This window comes from Lycium ferocissimum, unplaced genomic scaffold (assembly GCF_029784015.1).
Source record: "Lycium ferocissimum isolate CSIRO_LF1 unplaced genomic scaffold, AGI_CSIRO_Lferr_CH_V1 ctg8318, whole genome shotgun sequence".
Classification (NCBI taxonomy): Eukaryota; Viridiplantae; Streptophyta; class Magnoliopsida; order Solanales; family Solanaceae; genus Lycium; species Lycium ferocissimum.
The window spans coordinates 11,429-35,133 of record NW_026727200.1 but is presented as its reverse complement, the minus strand read 5'-3'; the positions used below and the strand labels follow the sequence as shown (position 1 = coordinate 35,133).

Below are 23,705 nucleotides of genomic sequence, written 5' to 3'. Positions count from 1 at the left end.
GCCCCTTCCTTCACGGCCCCGGGGGGGGGCGGACGCCCCCTCGCCTCCCGCCGAGCCTCCGCCCCCTGCCCGGCGAATGGTTTAAAGATAAAGTAAAAGAATTGGTCGCATTAAGATGCCAAAAGAGAAGGATACATGGACATTCTATGAGAACATTTACTTTGGGACCAAGAATATTGCAACCATAGACTCATGAATTGTCTCCAAGGAAACCTACTACCCAAGTTTATTGCAAAAAGATATATTAAACCCTATACATTGTTTTGACAAATTGCTCTAACTGATTCACCTTAAATGCAATGGATTCTTTCACTTATCAAGAAAAAAAAAAAACATGGATTCTATCAATTCAACGCTCAATTACTTCAGTACCTAAATCAAATTCGCAGTAATGCCCTTATTTTGGGGTGGTCTCTAAGTTTTGCCCATCAAAATGAAAGTATTTAACTTTTGCCCTTCGCCTAGAACCTCAGGGTTCCGGGTTCGAACCCCTGCTCAAGCGAAAATTTTAAAAAAATTCGCTAGGCAGAGGTTTGTAGGCATATTATGCTTGATGGGGCAGAGTTTGCCTGCAAACTATGCCTTAAGGTAGAGTTTTGCAGGCAAACTATGCCTTAGCAAACTCTACCTGATAAGGCATAGTTTGCAGGAAACTTTGCCCCATCAGGCATAGTTTGCCTGCAAACTCTGCCCCATTAGTATAAGTGTTAGTTTGCAATCATCTGCCATAATCCCATAGTAGTCCTCTGCATTGAAGATAACTATCTTGATCTGCAAGGTAGTTAGGCTATATTATACTAATGTGCATACGAACCAACATGGGTACATTTAATTTTGGGATCTTTACACTATACTTAAACAGCAGCTTAACAAAGCCCTCAATTAGATAGTTATACGAACCAACATGGGTACAAGATAGTTATACACTTATGCCTTAATTTTGCCTTCAAAACTCTGCCTTAAAGTAGAATTTTGCACAGAATTTTACCTTCAGGCAAATTCTGCCTTAAGGCAGAGTTTTGAAGGCAAAATTCTGCCTTGCGAATTCAAACCTCTGCCTTGCGAAATTCCTTTTTTTTTTTTTTTTTTTTTTTACTGAGCTGGGGTTCGAACCCAGAACCTCGGGGTATTAGGCGAAGGGCAAAAATTAAAGACCACCAATTTGAGGGGCAAAAATTAAAGACCACCCCAAAAGAAGGGCAATCCGCACAAAATAATGAATCGACTGTGTACTTGGGCTACAAGTTAGCCCAATTATCTTCTATTTGTCCTGCATCATAGCACCAGCTGAATTTCCAGAAGATTTCAATAAAAGGTTGCCAACATAGATAAAATTGAAGAGTTAACTAATAAATTTGCTTCATCAACTATCTGTTCCTTTTCATTTTTTCCCCTTTCTAGTCATACTTCGGATTTTGGGAGGGGGGTTAATATAATTAATATATGGACCATGCTAGCACTTTGGTGAGAAAAATAAAAAATTTGCTTTCATTTGCGTGCTTGTTTCTGTTGCTAAGAGATACTTAGATTTCTATGCAACTTTGCTTTCGTTTTCGTTGGTTGTGTTTGTTACTAAAGAGATCCTTTTGGACTTCTATATTGGAACTGGATAGACTTTGTACTGCAATTATATCCAAAGTTCTCCAGTATCCAAATTAGATGGTAGTTAGACTTAAGCCTCCAAAGCTTAGTCTTATATTTGGTTATGTGACTAGCGGAATACCCTTCAAGTTTTGTGTATACGAAGAGCAGTCAATGCTGAGTTGTTTGGTTACAATATTGATATATTCTTTCTTTCTCCAATATTTTAGGTTTTCGTTTGATCCTTCTGCAAAGTTAGGTCTTGATATTGCATCTTGCATTCTTACGAGGTAAGTTGCATTACATTTGAATCCCATTTATGTTGTTGTTGTTAGTAACATAAGGAAGTTTGGAAGTTGTGTTACAAGAATTATGAGAATACGTGCTTCATCAAAAAGAATTATGGGAATATGGTTTCTGGGTCATTACTCTAGCATTCTTTAATACTAATACACTTTTAATTTAGGGCACCAATGGGAGAAAATGCTGAAGGAAAACCAAAATACTGCATTCGGCCGTAAGTCTCACTTTTATAATTTCTCTTTATTAACCTTTTGCCCCTCTTCATGTATAGTTCTTGTTAAGATCTTGTAAATACGGTTAGGATCTTGTAAGGTTAGGATCATTTAGATTGGTTCTTTTCCGGTAATTATTCTGTAATTAGAACATGCGGACGTCAGATTTAAACCCTAATAGTTTGAGGGAACAATCAAGCAGTGTTTTTGTCTCTCTTTCTCTTCTTTCTCACAGTTCTACTAATTTATCCATTTAAATGCTAATTAGCTTCTTTCAGCTGTATGAACATAAGCCATCTCTACTCCTTTTACATTTTTAATAATTTTAGTTACCAAGCTTATGTCTTTTTTCTAATAAAAAGTGAAAAGGTTACATCTTTGTTTGGGAGTACAAGTAACTCTATAGTCAGGGATGACACATAAACATAATATCTTATGTCAGTTCAGATAATATGATTTCCACTTAATTTTTTATAGCAATGTTGTCTATACTAGCTTGTGTGCACCTAGACTATTTCACTGATTATCTGCTACTTTCTACGCGTAGAAGTACCGGATAACTTTTTCCGCCAAGGGCTAGACAAATGGGACAAATCCACCTAGCCTTTTTTCCTTCTACTGGGATTTGAATCTTTGTCTTCCATGGTCTATTCCATTTTTATTGGCTACTAAGACGCCACCCTTGTGTTTTATGACTTTCAAGTTAATTAAAAACCAAAGAGAAACATCTATATGCTTTTCTCTACTCCCATTGTCATCCCCTCTTTTGTGGACCTATTTTCCATTTCAATCCGTGTCAAGAACATTCATCTCTTCTCTTGAATGTGCAAAATCTTCAGCCAGTCACTTACCCCTTTGTCGCCAAAAAGGTTGACATCTTTTGCCATCCAAGTTTGCCTTTGACCGGCACTCTCTTACTGTTTCTAGATGGCCAAATCTGCAACTAGTCAAATTTATAAAGCCTCTGCCCTGAACAGGTTGTCATACTTGCAGTACTTCACATTTGTTCCAACCTATTTTCTTTTTGAAATGGTAAGTTTTTATAGTTGTTAAAAGTCAGCACCAAAGAAATTGCTACGTTACTCCACAGTAATGTCAACCAACCTTCCCTCCTCCGATGAAGGCCAATTATCCGTCCACCTCTCATATTTTCCTCTCGTCGTAACACTTCCTCTCATCTAACTTCTGTCCCTTTTTCTCACCTTCTCTTCCTCAACTCCTTTTAACCAGTTTTCTTAGGATCACCTCAACCGATTCATCTTCTTAAAACTTGTGGGGATAGAAACACCCTTTTCTCGGATGGTCATAAATCTTTTGAGATAAAAGAAAAAGTCATAGACCAAAACTTTTGGTATTAAAGTGAAAGAATTTACTGCCTCTGGCTCCGGAAAGGTCAGAAAGATCAACAGCAGATGGGAAAAGAAGGAAAGAAATCTTCATCTCGTATAACAAAACTTCAACAGACATGGTAGATATCTGATATGATCCCAACAAGCTCAAGACCATTCACTCGGAGTCAAGCAAGGGAACTCCAAGAGCTACAAGCCTTATTCATGAAGAGGGAAACGTTGGAGGAGCTTGAAGAGAAGGCCTCTCGAGTGTACTACCTTTGGGAGATAGCTTGGGAAGAGATGGAGGAGGCTTTAAGTTACACAACTTATTGTGCGGTATCGTGTTGACACGGGTACGGGACTCGTGTGCAGTGTCCGTCTAAAAATATAGCTATAAAAGGATTGTATGGATCCCCGAGGTCGGTTTATTTAAATGAAAAATCCTTCATGATCAAAATTCTTAGATTCGGGGATAATAGGAACTCTAATGAGGGTTTATAAACGAGGTATATGTAATGCACGTCTGCGATTGTCGCACATTCTTTCTTAAATCCTAGGTTCATAAGTTGAAAATCCCAAAAAAAAAAAAAAAAAAACTGAAAAATTCGAAAATTCCAAAAAATTGGATTCGTTGCAAAAATAAATTAAAAATCTAAAAATATAGCTATAAGAATATTGTTAATTAATAAAATTTGTTTACTTAGAGCATATACTTATTTGTAATATATATGAAGTTTATTTAAATGAAAAATGTGTGCCTTCAAAGCGTATACAGTTATATTTAATTTACAATTAAAAAATGGTTTATTATTTAGATTAAAACTCTAATTATTATTGGTGCAATTAAAATTAATCTCTAATTATTATTGGTACAGTTGAAACTCTAATTTTATAAACTTAAAAACAAAATTCGAAAATTTAAAGAAATTGTTGTTGTGGTTTGATCTTGAAGAGATAGTATATGTAATGTTTATCCCATAAGCCTACGTGGCAAGATATTAGCAAAGGGTTAATTAATAATTTGTCAATTCCTAATTAGCGTTCTTTCTTCTTCGTTGCTTTTCTTTTCGATCTTCTTCTTTAAGATTTTTCTTGATTGGACAAGTGGTTCGTTCTTTGAGTGGCGTGAGGAAACTTCTTCCCAAATCTTTACTGGGAAATCAAATCTGACATTCGCACTCCCTAATATGGGAGGGTTGATGGAAAGGAAGAGAATTTAGAAGGTCCAATAGAAGGTCAATTGTGGTCTTACGTGATGGGTACCGAACCGATGAAGAAGATGAGGGCGGGGTTGGTAGAGATGATGAGGAGGAAAAGAGTGAGCTTGAGGGCGAATCCGAGGGTGATGTTGAAGAGCGGATGGAGGAAAGATTGAACTTTGCTATTGTAGCTAGGAGAGCCATGGGAGCATTAGCTAGAAAAGAGAGTGATCAAAGGGAGAATCTATTTCACCCTAGATGCAAGATAGTGGACAAGGTGTGTTCGTTGATTATTGATGGTGGGAGTTGTACAAATGCGGTGAGCCAATTCTTGGTTGAAAGTATGAAATTCTCCACACGAAAACATACTAGTCCCTACAAACTCCAATGGTTCAATGAATGTGGTGAAATGAGGGTAACCAAGCAAGCCATTATTAAGTTTAGCAGTGGTAGGTATCAAGATGAGATCTTATGTGATTTGGTACCAATGCAAGCGTGTCACTTTTTGCTTGGAAGACCTTGGCAATTTGGTAGGGATGCTCAACATAGTGGAAGGACCAACAAGTACTCATTTGTATTTGAAGGTCGAAAGTACACTCTTGCACCATTAACACCCTATCAAGTGAGTGAGGATTATAGAATCATGAAGGAACTCCAAGAGAGGGTCCAAAAGGAGGAAATGGAGAAGCGTGAAAAGGGGACATTGGTGGCTATTGGTGGAGAAGGGTCATCTCAAGATGGATCCAAGAGATGTATGTTGGCAAGGCCAAGCAATTGCTTGAAAGGCATTGATGAGAGGCACTTCATGGTGTGCCTTGTTAACAAAGATCTTCTTTTGCATGCTAACCAAGATACTAGCACTTTGCCTAGTATTGTGTCTTCTCTTTTGCAGGAATATGATGATCTATTTCCGGAGGAGATGCCCAAAGGATTGCCTCCATTGCGGGGTATTGAACATCAAGTTGACTTTGTGCCGGATTCTCAAATTCCCAACAAACCGGCATATAGGAGCAATTCGGACGAAACTAAAGAGTTGCAAAGGCAAGTGGAAGAGCTACTTGAAAAGGGTCTAGTGCAGGAGAGTCTTAGTCCTTGTGCCATACCGGTGATACTTGTTCCCAAGAAAGATGACACTTGGAGGATGTGCATTGATTGTAGAGCCGTCAACAAAATAACGGTAAAGCATCGACATCCTATCCCTAGACTAGATGATATGTTGGATGAGCTTTGTGGCTCAAGTGTGTTTCGAAGGTTGATCTTAGAAGTGGATATCACCAAATTCGAATGAACCCCGGTGATGAGTGGAAAATGGCCTTCAAAACCAATTTTAGCCTTTATGAGTGGCTTGTCATGCCATTTGGCCTAACCAATGCACCTAGCACATTTATGAGATTGATGAACCATGTCTTGAAGCCATTTATCAATAAATTTGTGGTTGTCTATTTCGATGATATTCTTGTGTATAGCAAAACAATTGAAGAACATGTAGACCATTTGAGGCGAGTATTTGATGTCTTATTGCGTGAGAGGTTGTTTGCTAATCTCAAGAAATGTTCTTTTTGTGTCGACCCCTTTGTCTAGTGATGTTGTTGTGAGTTTAGATGCAAAGCAAAGGGCGGCCGAAATGGTGAAAATCCATGCCAAGGTAAAGGAAAGCATTGACAAGATCAACACCAAGGTAGCAAAAAGACAAAACCATGGAAGGAAGAAAGTGAACTTCCAACCCGATGATTGGGTTTGGGTTCACTTCCGAAAAGAGAGATTTCCCCAATTGAGGAAGGGGAAATTGAGCCCAAGAGGAGATGGCCCATTCAAAGTCCTTGAGAAGATCAATGACAATGCCTACAAGATCGACTTACCAAGTGAGTATAATGTCCATAATGTTTTCAATGTAAGTGATCTATATTCTTGTGTTGTAGGTGAGCCTTTAGATTCGAGGACGAATCTTCTCCGAGAAAGGGGAGGATGATATGATCCCAACAAGCTCAAGACCATTCACTCGGAGTCAAGCAAGGGAACTCCAAGAGCTACAAGCCTTATTCATGAAGAGGGAAACGTTGGAGGAGGTTTTTTTTTTTTTTTTTTGATGAAGTAAGATGTTGTCATTGATATAGGGCAACTGGAAGGTGCCATAATACAGAAGCAAAAGCCAGAGGGCTTTTGAAGCAAAAAACATGTTAGTTTCCATTACATTAAAGCTATACTAGTACCATGGAGCTAACAAAGTCCAAAAAGCTAAGCATTTACCCTTCAGTGAATGTGTTGGAGTTGATAACCCATCAAAACACCTGCGGTTTCTTTCATTCCACACGACCCAAAAGATGACTGCTGGGATCATTTCCCAAACCTTCTTGATGGTTTTGTCAACTCTCCAAAAAATCCAGCTAGTGTAAGCCTCCTTAATGGTCCTAGGAAGGTTCCAAGATAATCCAAAAATTGATAAGAAGAAATTCCAGATATCAGAGGTGACAGGGCAGTGAAGAAGTAGGTGATTGACACTTTCTAAGCTTTGGTGGTATAGATAGCATCTGTTAACTAGTGAGATTTTCCTTTTGCCGAGGTTGTCTTGAGTTAATGCTGCTTCCTTAAGAGCTGTCCAGGTGAAGCAGGACACTTTGAGTGGCATTTTTGTTCTCCAAACGTGCTTCCAGGGCCAATCCTCAAGCACACCATTATGAGAGCACAAAACATTGTATCCTTCCTTGACTGTGAATTTCTTTTCCTTTGAACTTCCCCATAAGATTCTGTCTGGCTCCTGGTCAGTAAAGATGAAACCCTCCGGTGTGGCTAGGAGAGCAATCAAATCATTGATCTCCCAGCTATTTAGGTTCCTTCTTAGTGAGGGCCTCCAAGTGTTGTCCTCTCTATTTTGAGCAATAGAGGAATCCTTGTCGCTGGCAATAAGGAATATGCTAGGATAAGAGTCCTTCAGTAATTCATTTCCAATCCACCTATCTTTCCAGAATTTCACATTCAAACCATTGCCCACTTTATAAGATATGTTCTGAAGAGGGCTTGATGGAAGCTGCTGATATGTTTCCAGGGGCCAACCCCATGCGGAAATGTGCTATCCTTAGGACTCCAATGATTAAGGCTCCGTATTTGGCAATAATTATCTTTTTCCAGTAACCTGCTTCCGGTTGACCATACCTCCACAACCATTTCATTAACAAACTCGATAATGTAGTTTTAGATTCCTGATGCCTAGTCCACCATTAGCTTTTGGTTGAGTGACTATAGGCCATTTCACCGAGAGAATTTGTGAGTCTCATCGCTTCCTTCCCATGAGAATCTCCTCCTTAATCTGTTTAATTGTTTTAGGACGAGACCGGCATAGGATATAATGACATGATGTAGGTTGGGATCGTAAAGCACACTACTAATCGAGTCAACCTACCTCCCCATAGAGAAGTCTTTGCATTTGCCATGTTGCAAGCCTTTTCTCCACTCTTTCTATCACACCATTCCATATTCCACTAGATTTGAATTTGGCCCCCAGAGGCAGTCCGAGGTAGGTGGTGGGGAAGGAACCAGTTCTGCAACAAAGAATTTCTGCTAATTCATCCAAGTTATGAACCTCTTTGACTGGAAATATAGTACTCTTGGAGGAGGTTGAAGAGAAGGCGTCTCGAGTGTACAACCTTTGGGAGATAGCTTGGGAAGAGATGGAGGAGGCTGCTACACAAAGTGGCTAGAAGTGCAAGAGGGCTAGAAGTGCAATTATGGCTAAAGGTTGCAACTCTTGGCTAAGGATGCAATTTGGGGCTATAATTGCAAGTCAATTGGACATGTGGAATGAAGGCCTCATGTGGGGGTTATTTACGCAAAGTGCCACTTTTGGGCCGTTGTTGTAATATGCTTTAGTATAAAAGGACCCCTTATAGTCTTCATTTTCACCCAACCTTGAAAAAAACGCCCGGTGCACTAAGCTCCCGCTATGCGCGGCGTCTGGGGAAGGGCCGAACCACAAGGGTCTATTGTACGCAGCCTTACCTTGCATTTTACGCAAGAGGCTGTTTCCATGGCTCGAACCCGTGACCTCCTGGTCACATGGCGGCAACTTTACCAGTTACGCCAAGGCCCTCTTGTGAGTGATAGTTTGTTAAGCTTAGTTAATATAGCTTTAGTTGTGTTAATCCTTTGTTGGAATTGCAAACCTTTGTCCATTGATTTCAATTGGAGTTGCACCTTTGTGGATTCAAGTTGTTTCTCCTTTTATTGAATTCAAATAGTAGTGGTTCATTGATAGGAATCAATTAGGAGGGTTGAGGTTTCACATACCTAGATTTGCCGATAATTCCTTTATCAATTGGGTCTTACACTATCTCTAATCTTCTCATCTCAATTTCTCTTTTGTTTTCTTCAATTTGCGCAATTTTAGTTTAGTTCTAGAGTTTCCTCAATTAGGATTCTATCAATATCTCTTGGCAGCGACAGAGAAATAGATTTATCATTATTCGTAGATCTCTTTTAATGCAGGATGGTCAGATCTGGCTGATAAAATTTGTACGTTCATGGGCTCAAGCTCCAAACCAGTATCTCATTCTACAATCCCCTAACAACCGCACAACAATTAACAAAACTCTTTATGGAAAGAAGTCTTTCCATGTAAATATCATCTGGATGGTCAAGGTATACTGAACATCCTGGTTTCAAAGTGGGCAATGGAAGGAAAATCTCCTATCGGCGTTATATTTGGATTTGCGATTGGTCTCCAGTTTCTGGTCGAATTTCAATCAAAGAAAGCAGCTGAACACATTATTATGGAGGAATAGAGAAGACGGGGTAATAGAGAAGCAGCTGAAACTTGATGGTAGTCGCCAATGAAAGGGGCCTTTCTTTTGGATGAGAGTGCTAGTGCTCCCTCTCCAGTTATGGAGTAACAGGGTGACGAAAGAGATAGACGACAAATGCGGGGGGTGGCTGGAGAATGAAGAAGAAACAGAACTTAAGTATTATTTTGAATTAGGGTACGAGGACTAGTGGAGAAATTCCATCGAAGATAGATTTCGCCGCCGACAACTTTATCTACTCACTTCCAGTTTGGTGTGAGTTGCCGGCAACATATAGAAGGGTAGAAGTAGGTGAGATCTGTAATCATGGTGTCAGCCTTGAAATAGGGGAAGGAGGGGACAACCTGGTTATACTTACAGAGGACAGTGTCAGAAGTCAAAGGAAAGGAAAGGAAAGGAAAAGAGGTGGAAGCGAAAGATATATCGGGTATCGATGTATTCGATAGAAGAGATCTTGGAGGTGAAATGGGGCACGTGGCGAGTGGGATTTTAAGAGATTCAAGTGAGCCGGTGTTTAAACCCAGTTCAACTTATAACAGTTGCTAGAGTCTATCTTTTGGGCCACAAACGAAAGTCCACTCATAAAATTCTGGGAGAAACAGTCTATCCAATCGAATATTTCACAATTAAAGGAGACTTGAAGCTTGCATGAGGATGGCAGATGAATCAAAAGAGAAGCTGAGCCGATAGATCAATGAGACCCAACCTTTCTAAAAAGAAAAAGATCAATGAGACCCACCAGAAAATGCTTTGCATGTCACCTTGCTTTGGCAATAGTGGAAGAACCAATGAAGGAAAGTTGCAACAAAGGGGAAGAGGGTCATTTGGTTATTTACAAAGATCCTTACCCTTTGAAAATTGAAGATAACTCTCAAGATGATGAAATTAAGGCGAACGCCATTCTTTTGGTTGACTTCCATGTTACAAACTGAACCAACAATTTGCAGCAACCTTCAACGGGTGTGAAAGAAGTATACTCCCTGTACATGAAACTAGACCAAAAGAGAGCCAAGGAGAAGATAGAGCTTCTAACACTACGCTAACGACAACAGAAACACAGTGCCAAAGGAAGTGAGGAATTCGATTTTTGACATGAAATTCAAAGATGGGGAACAAAGGAATAGGGGGAGAAACTTAACTCTTCTGCATCAATGAGAGAGGATTCTGTTATGGAATGTTAGGGGGCTAAATAACAACAACAAACCAACATACCTAGTGTAATCTCACAAGTGGCGTCGAGGGAGGGTAGGATTTACACAGTCCTTACCCCTACCTTTATGGGGCAGAGAGCCTGTTTTCGATATACCTTCAGCTCAATAGAAAAGAAGAATTCGAAGCAGGGGTGCAAGAAAATAAGACAGCAAAATAACATGATACAAAGCAAATGAAACAACATATAGTAATAGGCACTGAAGAACGAAGAAAATACACAATTATCAAAATAATACTACTAATAAGGAGAAGCGGAGAAGGGCTAGCCCCTGGCCTCTCCCACATGAAGTGCGACAACACTCAGCTACCTACTAACCTGTTACCTTAGTCCTCGACCTCCATACCTTTCTCTCTTGGGTCATGTCCTCAATAAGCTGAAGCTGTGTCATGTCCGGTCTAATCACCTCCCCCAAGTTCTTCTTCAGCCTACCTCTACCTTTCCTAACTCCCGATATAGCCAACCTCTCACATTTCCTTACCCTCGCATCCACGCACCTCATTATCACATGCTCGAACCATCCAAGCCTCGCTTCCCTCATCTTGTCTGCGACGGAGGCCACTCCCACCTTGCCCCTATAACTTCGTTTCTAATCATCTCTCCTACTATGCCTACACATTTAAGTATCTCATCTCGCTACATTCATCTTCTGAACGTGGGTGTTCTTACTGGCTAGCACTCTGGCCCATACAACAAAGTTGGTTGAACCACCACTGTGTAGAACTTACCTTTAAGCCTTGACGACACATTCTTATCTCATAGTACCCGAATGCAAGCCTTTATTTCACCCACTCCGCTTCAATGCGGTGTGCGACATCTTTATCAATTCCTCTATCTCCTTGAATTATGGACCCAAGATTCTTGGAATTTTCTCTCTTGGATATGACTTGTGCATCGAGCTTATCTTTCACCTCTGTCTTATGCGTTACGTCACTGAACTTGCACTCCAAGTAGCTATGTTGCTCGGACTCTTCAAAATTATTGATGGGTGTGTGTCGGATCCTTCAAAAGTAGTGCATTTTGTGAGGATCCGACACGGGTGCGGCATCATTTTAGGAGAGTCCGAGCAACATAGCCAAGTAGTCTGTTTTAGTCTTGCTTAACTTGAAACCTTTAGACTCGAGGGCCTATCTCCAAACTTCCAGCCTATCGTTAACTCCGCCCCTCTCGTCAATCAATACTATGTCATCTGCGAATAACATACACCACGACACCTCCCATTAGATATGTCGTGTCAATTCATCTCTCACTAAGGCAAGTAGGAACGGGCTAAGTGCTGCTTCCTGGTGCAACTCCATCACGACTGAAAGATGTTCTGAATCACCTCCCATTGTTCTTACCCGAGTCTTGACTCCATCGTACATGTCCTTAATTGCCCTAATATAGGCCACAAGTACACCTCTAGACTCCGAACATCTCCAAAGGACCTCCCTAGGGATTTTATCGTACGCCTTTTTCTGGTCAATGAACACCAAATGTAAGTCTCTCTTTCTGTCCCTATACTGCCCCAACAATCTCCTTACAAAATGAATAGCTTCTGTAGTTGATCGCCCAAACCTTCTCAGTCTCTAAGAGTGCTCCCAAAACATTTATAAAACTAAGGCACTATGGCCCTTTCTTTGAATATGTGGAACAGTGTGTGTGTGTGTATATATTGCTCACTGACCTCTTTCTGTAAAGCTGTGAAACAGTATGTATATGTCTCATTGGTCTCTGTCTGTAAAATCGTAATAGTTGGCTAATTAGCCCTTTTCCAAATCATACTCTGTGGCTCAATAGCCTATAATGTCGGTGGCTCAACATCCTAAAATATTTGTAACATCATTTTATAAACATTAAGTAAGAAAACCTTTTAGAAATATCTTGGAAAATCCGTTATAAAGGAGCATGAACTTAACTGATATCTAGACCCGTCGAATATTATCTACAGGAAACTCATAGAACTTACTGAAACTTGGAACTTTAGAATATCTATAGAAGTACGTGAAGTCATAAAAAGACCTTCTGAAACTGATAGGCCCTGGAGGCACTTGTTCGTATATAAACGTACGCGAACTCATAGAAGAGTTTCTGGAACTGCTAGGCCATGAAGGCCATAAGAAACATTTTTTTTTATTTTTTTTGAAACTGGTACTATTGTATTCCTCAGCATTAAATGTATGCTGGCCACTTCCAAAAATTTGCAGAAACAGAAAGTAAAGAAAAAACAGATTTACAGAGCTCCTAATAATTCTACTAGGCCATCTACTTGTTCTTCTTTCTCTATACAAATTTCTTTACACCAAAAATATAAAGACACGATACAATTCCATTTCACTTTATGGATGGAATTGAGTTTGTCTTCAAAGCATCTGTCATTCTTTCCTTCCAAACAGCCCACCAAATGCAAGACAGTATAATCCTCCACCACTTCTTCTGGCTCTTACTGCCGCCCCTTTTAATCTAGCAGCTCATCAAGTCAGCAGTATGTTCTCGCATAGTCCAGTTGACCTTTGTAAGATTAAAGAACATAGCCCATAATTGAGCAGTAAATTTGCAGTGGAGGAATAAATGATTGTTGGTCTCTCCAGTTTCATTGCATAGAAAACACCTAGTGACAACTGGCATACCCTTCTTCTGAAGAACTTCATGAGTGAGGCAGGCCCTTTTGACCACCAACCATGTGAAACATTTCACCTTTGTAGGTGTCATACTCTTCCAGATGTTCTTCCATATCCTTGATCACCCTCCACCCTCTACATTGTTCTCCTTCTTGTAGATCTTGTTGACTGGAAGGCCATAAGAAACTTGTACACCTGGAAGGACACTTTTATACTTTTAGACCTTTCTCGTTTAAAATCCAAAGACGTGACTATCTTTCAATCCGTAAGAGACATGACCTCAAGACGCATATGAGTAAACTTGTTCAAGCCTAAAGGTGGAACTAATCTTTCAATATCTTGCAATATAGCTTCGAGAGGCATATAAAATAATTCACTCAAGTTTAAGGGTGGATCTATACCAGCACCGGTCCCGTAGGAACTAAACACCTTATAACGCTCTTATCGTAAGAAGTATACGAGTTCTAGCATAAAGAGCTTAACATAGAACTTCTGGAATTCTAAGGTATAGCATGTACAAATGACTATCAATTCACATATGAACACATCTAGGTCCTTCGGGAGATCACATCAAACATATGAAACTCTACATCTAGGAAACTAATAGGTATTCCAAAATTAAGGTGTTTAGCCTTATATACCTGGTTCCCAATCTTTCGAATGACTATGACGAGTCAATCCTTTCGGAGTACGCTCAATCTGTTAAAGACGAGGACTAATATCAACATAACAACATCCCAACATCCCAACATCATGCTTTGTCCATACGACAAGTCGTTAAACAATCGGAGAGCGACGAGCTCCCGAGACTTACAATTCATTGGTGTATTCCCCGCCCAACCTTCTTTTAACCACATACAAGCTCCATACACAGCTAAACAACTTCTCCCGCACCTCATAACATACAAATCAGCCCCTTAACCCACTTTACAAACTAATATAACTTGAACTCCTGGCTTCCGATCACCATTCTGTGAGTTCTTACCGAAAACATACTAGAAATGTTCGTCCGAACTTGCAAACGAAGCTAGGAAATAAATCTTATGTCAACAAGTGGAGATACCAACTCTTTTCTTGAATTCCCCAAGAACAAGGCCTTTCTTCTACAACTCAAGAGGAGACTAGGTGAGATTCACCATCTTCCATGGATGCTAGAACTAGAAGGGGATTAGATGCTTACGTTGAGGATCCTTTGGATATGAGAACTAGAGAATATTCTGCCCAAATTTCCCAATGGAAATGTCTCATTATTTGAGATCCCAACTCACAACTTTTAACATATAACCTCCCCACCGACTCCACCATTCAATGCGGTGCGTTGGCCCTCGCAACAATGGTGAAGAACAAGCACTGCGGAGGGAAGTCATACACTGCAAGTATGGCGAGGCTAGTCCTTGCAAACATGGTATCTAACACTTATGGGGTTGGAGTGTGGAGATCCATTAGAACATTATGACCAAAGCTAGAAGTGAACCTAAGGTTGGAAATGGTACAAGGACTCAGTTTTGAAGGATGTCTGGAATGACCAGGATTCCTTGAGGGAATCTTTCCCTGATTTGTTTGCCTTATGCAACAATCAATGGGGTTGGAGTGTGGAGATCCATTAGAACATTATGACCAAAGCTAGAAGTGAACCTAAGGTTGGAAATGGTAGAAGGACTCAGTTTTGAAGGATGTCTGGAATGACCAGGATTCCTTGAGGGAATCTTTCCCTGATTTGTTTGCCTTATGCAACAATCCAAATGTCACCGTGAATGAATGCATGCCGCTTACGAATGGTATCTCTTTTTTTTTCTGAAGATGCTTGAATGACTGGGAGGTGGAGAGACTGGCTAAATGCTGAAGAAAACAGATGGCTTCAAAGGCATCTCACCTGACCCTGACACAATTAGGTGGAAAGACATAGCAAGGATGTGATCTTCTCAGTCAACAGGGCATATAAAAGGGGAAACAGTGAGCAAACTGGGGGAATCATAGATCCTTGGAAAAACATCTGGAAATTCCTGACACTAATCAAAGTAAAATGCTTTACATGGTTGGTAGTTGGGAGAGCTTGTCTTACCCATGCAGTGTTGCAGAGAAAGTGATTCCAATTAGTTTCCAGATGCTTACATTGCAAAGAATCAGAGGAGACAAATAGACACCTGTTCCTTCATTGCAAATTTACAGCACAAATATTGGCAATTTTCCTTGGCCTCACAGAGGTTAAGTGGACCATGCCTGAGCACACAGTAGACCTGCTACCAAAATGGGAGGAAGCAAGAGCCGAAGAAGTGGTGGAGGATAATCCCCTCCTGTATTTGGTGGACTGTGTGGAGGGAGAGGAATGAGAAATGTTTTGAAGATAGGTCCAATTCTATTCAGAAAAAGGGAGAGGAAGCAAGAGCCAGAAGAAGTAGTGGGCAATAATCCTCTCCTGCATTTGGTGGACTGTGTGGAGGGAGAGGAATGGGAGATGTTCTGAAGATAGTTCCAATTCTATTCAGAAAGTTAAATGGAATTGCATTTTATCTTTTTATTATTGGTGTAAAGTACAATGTATAGAGGAAACAGAACAACTTGTAGATTTTCTAGGAGCTTTGTAAGTATGTTTCTGTCTTTCTTACTTTGCTTTTTTTTTTTTTTTTTTTTTTTTTTTGAGGGTCTCCATCAAGTATGCTGGAGGAATACAACATTACCAGTGTTTTTTAAATACAGTTGTATTTAGATGACACTAAGGTAATAGTTGTATTAAAAAAGCCACTAAAAAAGGCACTAACAAAGTGCTGAAAAGATATGTATATTAGCCTGCTCAAATGGGAACGACAGTATTGTATTCTTTTTCTATTCCTGTACGGCCTCCAAGAAATCTATCGTGCATTCATTTTCATTTAAAAATTTCTTCTTTACACCAAAATGATCATGACAACAAACAATTCATTTTGATCTTCTGTATGGATCTTTGCTTGTTTTCTTAACACCTTGAGTTCTTTTCCCTCCATATTGTCCACCAGATACTCGCAATGGTGGTGTTCCACCACTTCGCTTGGCTTTTATTCATGTTTGGTTGATCCAAACAATTCAAAAGCTAATAGGGGTTGTTTGGTATAATGCACTGTGAGAGGTAATGGGGCAATGCAAATACAAATGAGCGAAAGTTTTTACCTTTTCCACACTTGGACGTAATTTAGTTCCTCTCCTTTGTAAGTGCTCATGCTACCAACCATGTAAACATGTAACTTTCTAGGGAGCTTTTGACTTCCAGATCTTCTTAGACAGTTAAAACACATTTCTAAAGCAGTTATTCAACATTAGAAATCATGATTTTTAGAATACAAGCAATCAAGGGGTTAAGATCTTCACTTGCCTCGTATCCAAGCTAAGTGTGCAGATTCTCTACTGGTTCCCGTGTCCAATCTCTGTGGAATGCCCCCAATGTACGCAAAACATTCAATAATAGAGTCAATTACCCTTATAGGATTCACCTCATAAATTTAAGTGTCGTAAAAGTCAACCCGTGGTCAGCGGGGTCGAATCTTGGACCCGATGCATTTTCGGATTACCCGTAGTTCAGTGAATCCAATGCTATAGATCAATCCCACGTCAAATCTCCAATTCGATAGCCAAAGTTCTCTTCTTTATTTCTCTCTCGCTGTTTCTCACGTAAGGAAAGCTTCCTGTGAAGAAGCTTATTTTTCCTTTCGCTGCTTTAGTGCTTTACTAAAAGCTTCAGACAACCCAAACCATTTTCCCTTTGCTTTACACGTGGGCCTTCTTAGCCCAATTGCATCTCTTCTCTATATTTTTTTTTTCTTGCTTTCTTTTTGTTTTATCTAAAATGCCCCCTATATTTTTGGAATATTACAAGATGCTATGTTCCTGTTTTCAGTTATACTCCTATATCTGATCCAGAAGCCAATGGATACTTTGATCTGTTAATTAAGGTATGCTTTTAGTATTCCTACATTATATTACCTTACTGCTGATCTAACTGGTAGAACATTTTCCTTAACTTCCTTTTCTTTTACAATGTTTTTTGGAAACTTTATACAAATTGTAGGTTTATCCAGAAGGGAAAATGAGCCAGCATTTTGCAAGCTTAAAACCGGGCGATGTACTTGCAGTGAAAGGGTCCGTTATACAACATAGTACATTCTAGCAGAGATTATTTCTTTTGTAATTTTATTGTTCTTGTTTAGTTTACAAGTCAATGATGGCGTTCTATTTGTGCAGGCCCATTGAGAAATTGCGTTACAGTCCAAACATGAAGAAACATATAGGCATGGTAAGAGCTGTGAAACTGCAATTTAGGAGTATTACAGTATGATTAGGTTGAAACTCTAATTCATGGTAAGATTAGGAAGTTATGTAGAAATTACTAACTCTGTTGGGATGAGTTTTGAGCAAGCAGACTACTCCGCGGATTTAGTGCTTTCAATTGAATAGCACTTATTTCTGCTGTGTCCTCCCCTTTATTATGCTTGTTAACAAAGTAAATAATGCAGAGGAAGTACTGTACTTGCTAAAAGTTGAAATCAGTGGAAGGCATGTTGTTCATGTTCATATTCTATCCAGCTTAGAATACATGGCATCCTTTAGGCCATATTCAGTAAACAATTATGTCACAAATACATGGAACTCATGCTGATTACAAGAGGAGTCAGATGTGAAACTTGTGAAGAAGAGGAATTAATCTTCCATACAAACAGAAAAAGGTAACTGTGAAGAGAAGGAAAGCATAAAACCCAAAAAAAAAAAAAAAAAAAAAAAAAGCGTTTATAATAGTTATGCAGACAAAGAAAAAGAGTCTATCTAATAGTAGTTTGATTTATGTACTTGGTGCAAAGTATGTTACATGTACGCCGAGTCAATCATAGTTGTTAACCGGTGAAGTTACCTTAATAGGGGTGTCAAATGGGCGGGTTGGACTGAATTTGGACCGGTCAAAATGGACTAAGTTAATAAATGCGATGGTCATTAACCCGCCCAAAGGTTACTTGGGTTGAAATGGGCTGAACGATGGGTCATAAGCCAAGGGGCCCAACTCTTACCAAGTTTTGATTTCTTTGTTTATTTTCATTATTTGTTCAATAACCTAATATACTAATATCAAACAAAGTAAAGTTTTGAAAAATGTTTTGACAAGGATTTTCATTGGTCAATTTGGGCTACATATCAGCCCAACTCTTAGATGGGCTGAATAGGGTGGGTCACAATGGCTAAGCTAATAAATGAGTGGGTCATTTTGGGCGGGTTGTGGGCAGATCATGTTTTTATGAGCTACTTTTGCCATCACTATACCTGTTGTCAAATTAAGCCGTTAATGAGAAACAACAATTCCTGCCGATAATAGCCTTTTATTTTTTTCTATAACGGCGGTGCCTGTAATAACCTATTTTAAGAACTATTTGTTAAGTCTAGTTATACGCTGCTTGTAAATAACAAAACTCAAACTTTACTTGTGAATGATCGTGTGTTGAGGACTTAACAATATCCTGAACTCTAGGATCTCTCTGCTAGATAAAGCTTGTATTGTGAACATGAGCATTAAGGTTCTTTTGATTGAAATATGCAGGTGTTATTTAGCTTTATCAGGTTCCAGTGATTATTTTAATAAAATTTCTTTACCTAGTGCGAGCATAGTTTTAATTAAGAATTTCACTATCTGTACAATACTCAATAGATATTTCTATCAGATACCTGTTGGGGATGAATTATATTGTGCATCCATTCATGTGTATCTGGTCTAAATAAAATAGAATTTGAACTCATTCTTCCAATGCCAGATTGCAGGGGGCAGTGGCATCACTCCAATGCTCCAGGTGATAGAGGCCATTCTTAAGAACCCTGATGATAATACTCAGGTATGTTAACTGATCCAATATTTTTGTGCATTTGTCATCCACAAGTCGGTAATGTTAGGGGTGTGCATCACTTTGGCTCTAACCAAGTAAATCAACCGGATTGTGAAAGTCTTTCAGTTTCTACAGTTGGGTTTTTCACTTTCACGATTTTGATTTTTCGGGTTCTGAGTTGAAAAGACCGTAAACTTTACAAAAAAGATTCCTGTTTAGTTTTCTAAAATAATTTATCTAAATATTAGATCTATCATTTTTAATTTTTAATATTAGTCTTTGATTGGAGAAGGTGCGGCAGTTAATTTCTACAAATTTAAGGCAAACAAAGTTTTTTTTTTGTAGTATGAAGCAATCAATTATGTCCAAGAGACGCCCAAGCCGAAAACCAAATTGATAGTATATCGGTTCAGTTATCCATTCACCTATCTATTGAGTGAACTTAAATTGAACTCGTTTAATTCAAAACCAACTGAACTGATCGAATTTGACACCCAGTAGGAAAGATGCACTTTGCTGGCAGCATTTGGCACTGATGTATTCTTAGCTAGATTTCCTTTAATAACGTGTAAACGAATACTCGTGGGCTTTTTTTTCTTCTTTCAGGTCTCGTTGGTTTATGCTAATGTGTCACCTGATGACATACTGCTAAAGAAGAAACTTGATGTACTTGCAGCCACCCACCCAAATCTCAAGGTTGTAACAGAGTTTACTACGAAATATCGTTCTTCTTCCCTGTTTTTCCTGATTAAAATCAACATGTTCTCTATGGAAATATCCAGGTATTTTACACTGTAGATAATCCAACCAATGATTGGAGAGGCGGTATAGGTTACGTATCGAAGCACATGATTGTGAAAGGACTACCTCTGCCTGGTGATGATACACTTATCCTTGTAAGTTTCTGTAAGAGGCTTAATTGTCAGTACCTCAAAGGCCAGTCTGTTCAAATTTTTGTATGAAAGCTTCATCCCATGCTCCTTTAAAGCACTCTAAGTTCTTGATGGCTTTGAGAGAAAAATTGAGTACCAACAATCTCGTGAAAAACATTGTAGACATAAAGGATATTCATCGACTTAGAGTTGGACTAGTGGTAATGGTGGGGAAAAAAGGTTTTAGCTGCTGATTTAGCTAAAACCGGCGAGAAAACGAGCATAGCGGTGAATAGGCCTAGGCGTCAAGAGCGAGCTAAGCCCAACCGAGGTTCGTACAACACCGAGCTGAGCTTTGTTAAAGTATAACTGAGCTTGAGCTTGAATTAGCTCTTTACCGTTTAGTTCCGGGTAGTGCTATGCTGTTAGAAATAATTAAATTCATAATAAATTTGTCAATTGAGGAAAATATAACATTACTAGTTTAAATTGGTAATTGCATCCAGGGGTGATTAAATTATAAACATTATTAGTTTAAATTAGAACTCAAATTCAAATGAGGTTAACTTAAAGTTGAATATTGAGTAGTACTTTCGGGCAAAAAGTAAAAATCAGGCAACAATAAATTCTATTTTTTTTGTACAATATGAATTTTTTTTAATTTTAATTCCTAAATTCAAAATTTTAGTTGCATGCCGTACCACCCATAAAGTAGTCTTAAATGATATATATAAAAAATGTACTTACATTGAATTAATTAAAGAAGTACAAAATTATAAATTTATTAAATTAATTAATATTGTTAAATGGGAAAAGGGTTAAATTTGCCTCATTACTATGCGAAAATGATTGATTGTACTCTCCGTTATACTATTGATGCAAAAATACCCCGACCATTACCTAAATGGTTCAAATATACTATTGGAGGGGAGGGGTAAAATGGGTTGGGGTCTTTGAGGTGGCATGCTACGTGGCATCTACCTCATCAAAATGTCAGTGCAACGTGGGATTAGGCATCCTTGGACAGCCGTAACGGAGGAGTTAACATGCCACCTCAGCACCCCAACCCATTTTACCCCTCCCCTCCATTTGTTCTTCCACCACACGTATTTCCTTCCCCTCTACCACCTTTTCCACCGTTAACACCACCATAACCACCACTATTTATTTATCTAACGTGAAAGTGAAACTTCCTGTGAGTGTTGGTGTCTCCGGTAGTTCCTAAAGCTCCAAAGGACCTTGCAGCTGATATGAATGCATCATAAGTATAGAATCCTTTGGTAGCACATTTGGTTTCATCGTGATGCAGTAGCATTCTCTCAAACATGTCTTTACTAACAAGAGCACCAACATCTTGTGCCATTAATGCTACTGGTAGCTACAAGACACAAAACAAAACCGCTGCCCAAAGCTTCATTTTTTTCTTATTTATATTTATACGAATTTGTGTGATTTGGGAGTTAATGGTGTGGTTGGTATTCACCCAGAGCAGACTAGTGAATGGGTGTGAAGACTTTTCAATTAGATTGTTGCCGGAAATTAATATTCGATATGGCTGTTTAATTCAAACACTTCCACTTGTGTTTTGAGTATGATATTTGCTTACACAATAGGTCACGTTACACATATTAGTGGTGGCCATGGTGGAGGAGAAGGAAATGCTAGTGGTGGAAGAACAAGCAAAGGGGAGAGGTAAACTGGGTTGAGGCATTGAGGTGTCATGCCACGTGGCGTGCACCTCATCAAAATGTCAGTTCCACATGGAATTGGATGTGCACCTTGGACAGCCTTAATGGAGGAGGGATATATTTGAACTATTTAGGTAGCGACAAGTGTATTTTTGCACCAATAGTATAACGGAGGGTAAAAATCATTTTCGCATAATAGAGGGGCAATTTGACCCTTTTCCCTTATTAAATTGACATATTGCTAACTTAACTAAGTTTAATTGATGAAATTTAATTTTAAAGTAATCATTACATGACTAAAGCGAGCCAACCGAGCTGAATCGAGCCCGAGCTTTATCGAAAATGAGTCAAATTTTGACGGAAATCGAGCGGAGCTGAGCAGAATGCCTAGTCGGCTCGTTTCGTTGCCCACGCCTAGCGGCGAAGGTGAAATAGAGGAAGATAATTAGAAGCAGAAGCTTCGTTGGACATGCCAACAGAGTGAACTCCGAGGAGCATTGTCTCTGATTTCATTTTTCAGGATTGTAATTCAACAAAGCTAAAATTACAGAAGAGGTGGAGGAGAGTAAGAAGGGATTGGCGAAGAAGAACGAAGAAAAAGGGATGGAAAGAGTAATAGATGTTTCATTCATTTTGTCGTACTCCAAATGGACCCTTACTACAGCTTATATAGAGCATAGAATTCTCTGGAAAGGAATCATGCAATTAAACACTCTGACATCTGTAATAGCTTACTACTACAAAGGGTGCTAATGCATAGAAGAAATAAAGGTTGAACTAAATTGTAAGACTTTAAAAACTAACTTGGTGGCCTTTATAACAAATTAGATACAACTCTCAAGGTACTCCAGTATGTATGGTAACTTCAAGGACTATAGCTGGTAGTTGGTTTAGTATCGTAGTATTTTGCTGCTCATGATAATTTAGGGGTTAGGTTGGGGACTGCCATTGAAAAGTTGGTGATGTTGAGTGACTGGGTTAGGGCAAGTGATATGTGTTATACACTGCAAGAAGAATCACTGATTTCTGAATTTGTTTCGGAATGTCTTTAAGATTTGTTATGGGAATCAACGGAACTCTCTATTGGTGTCCAGGTATGTGGCCCTCCTGGGATGATAAAACATTTATCTGGCGAAAAGCCAAATCCACGTGAGCAAGGCGAGGTACTTTATTCTATCTAGCAACACAATTTCATTTTCCTGTTTCTTAGTATTCCGTGGTTGCCTCAAACGATTTTTATGTTTGCTTTGTCACAGTTAACTGGACTACTCAAGGATGTGGGCTTCACAAAAAACATGGTTTACAAATTTTAATGAGTTTGTTAACGTTATGTTCCATTGCCTTCTATTGAATAAAAACCTTTTCTTTGGAAAAGCACAATCTTCTACAACATAAAGCGACGGTTTGGCGTTCATGATGTTTCCCGTAGGCCCTTGTATAGATTGTCTGAAGTGAGAAATTTTTGGAACATCTAGAAAATAATTCTAGGGGGAACATAAAAAAACTTTATATCTGTCCACACTTGCTGACCTAGTAGTAACTGAATTTATGGAGGTAAATCTCTCTTTTATATCATTTTATGGTCCTTTTATAGTTTCACATATGTGGACAAGAAACAATATGGTACTGTTTCAATTTTTTGCGCGGAGTGCCCTTCTTTTGGGGTGGTCTTTAAATTTTGCCCCTCATATTTGTGGTCTTTAAATTATGCCCTGTATGCTGACAGTCTTTAATTTTTGCCCTTCGCGTGAGTTCGAGTTCGAACCTCGCTCAAGCAAAAATTAAAAAAAAATCGCAAGACAAGGGTTGAATCGAGCGTGTATACCGGCATACTTTTTTTTTGTTAAGGAATTACAAATTTTATGCCGGGCCGCATACTCATACCTTATGGGCGGACTTGGCATAAGTATGCGGTCCGGCATAACTTTGATAATTTCTTCCAAAGTTATGCGGTGGGGCATACTTTTAATGGGCAAACTTTCTTCATCACAACACTTGCACATAACACAAATTGGTTCTACACTCGCCCCCAATTGTATGATCTATTAGCGATCAATGATCTTCCATGTAAGCACAATCACA

At 39.1% G+C, this 23,705-nt stretch overlaps 1 protein-coding gene across 1 annotated transcript; it reads left to right on the top strand.

The window, feature by feature from the left end:
- The first annotated feature begins 1,644 nt into the window (after window positions 1–1,644).
- On the top strand, window positions 1,645–23,222 carry LOC132045861 (NADH-cytochrome b5 reductase-like protein). The gene is made up of 10 exons (XM_059436439.1): window positions 1,645–1,871; window positions 2,048–2,098; window positions 17,098–17,152; window positions 17,269–17,339; window positions 17,442–17,493; window positions 18,995–19,072; window positions 19,670–19,759; window positions 19,846–19,959; window positions 22,718–22,786; window positions 22,880–23,222. Exons 1-10 carry the CDS (start codon window positions 1,660–1,662, stop codon window positions 22,934–22,936), a joined length of 849 nt encoding a protein of 282 aa, XP_059292422.1. The 5' UTR covers window positions 1,645–1,659; the 3' UTR covers window positions 22,937–23,222.
- The last annotated feature ends 483 nt before the right edge of the window (window positions 23,223–23,705 follow it).

What these genes read in the sequence shown, in the direction of transcription:
- LOC132045861 (XM_059436439.1), top strand. Translation starts at nt 1,660, where the DNA reads ATGGTAGTTAGACTTAAGCCTCCAAAGCTTAGTCTTATATTTGGTTAT. An exon ending in CCACCCACCCAAATCTCAAG is followed by an intron (nt 19,760 to 19,845) that starts GTTGTAACAGAG and finishes GGAAATATCCAG; the next exon opens with GTATTTTACACTGTAGATAA. An exon ending in GTGATGATACACTTATCCTT is followed by an intron (nt 19,960 to 22,717) that starts GTAAGTTTCTGT and finishes ATTGGTGTCCAG; the next exon opens with GTATGTGGCCCTCCTGGGAT.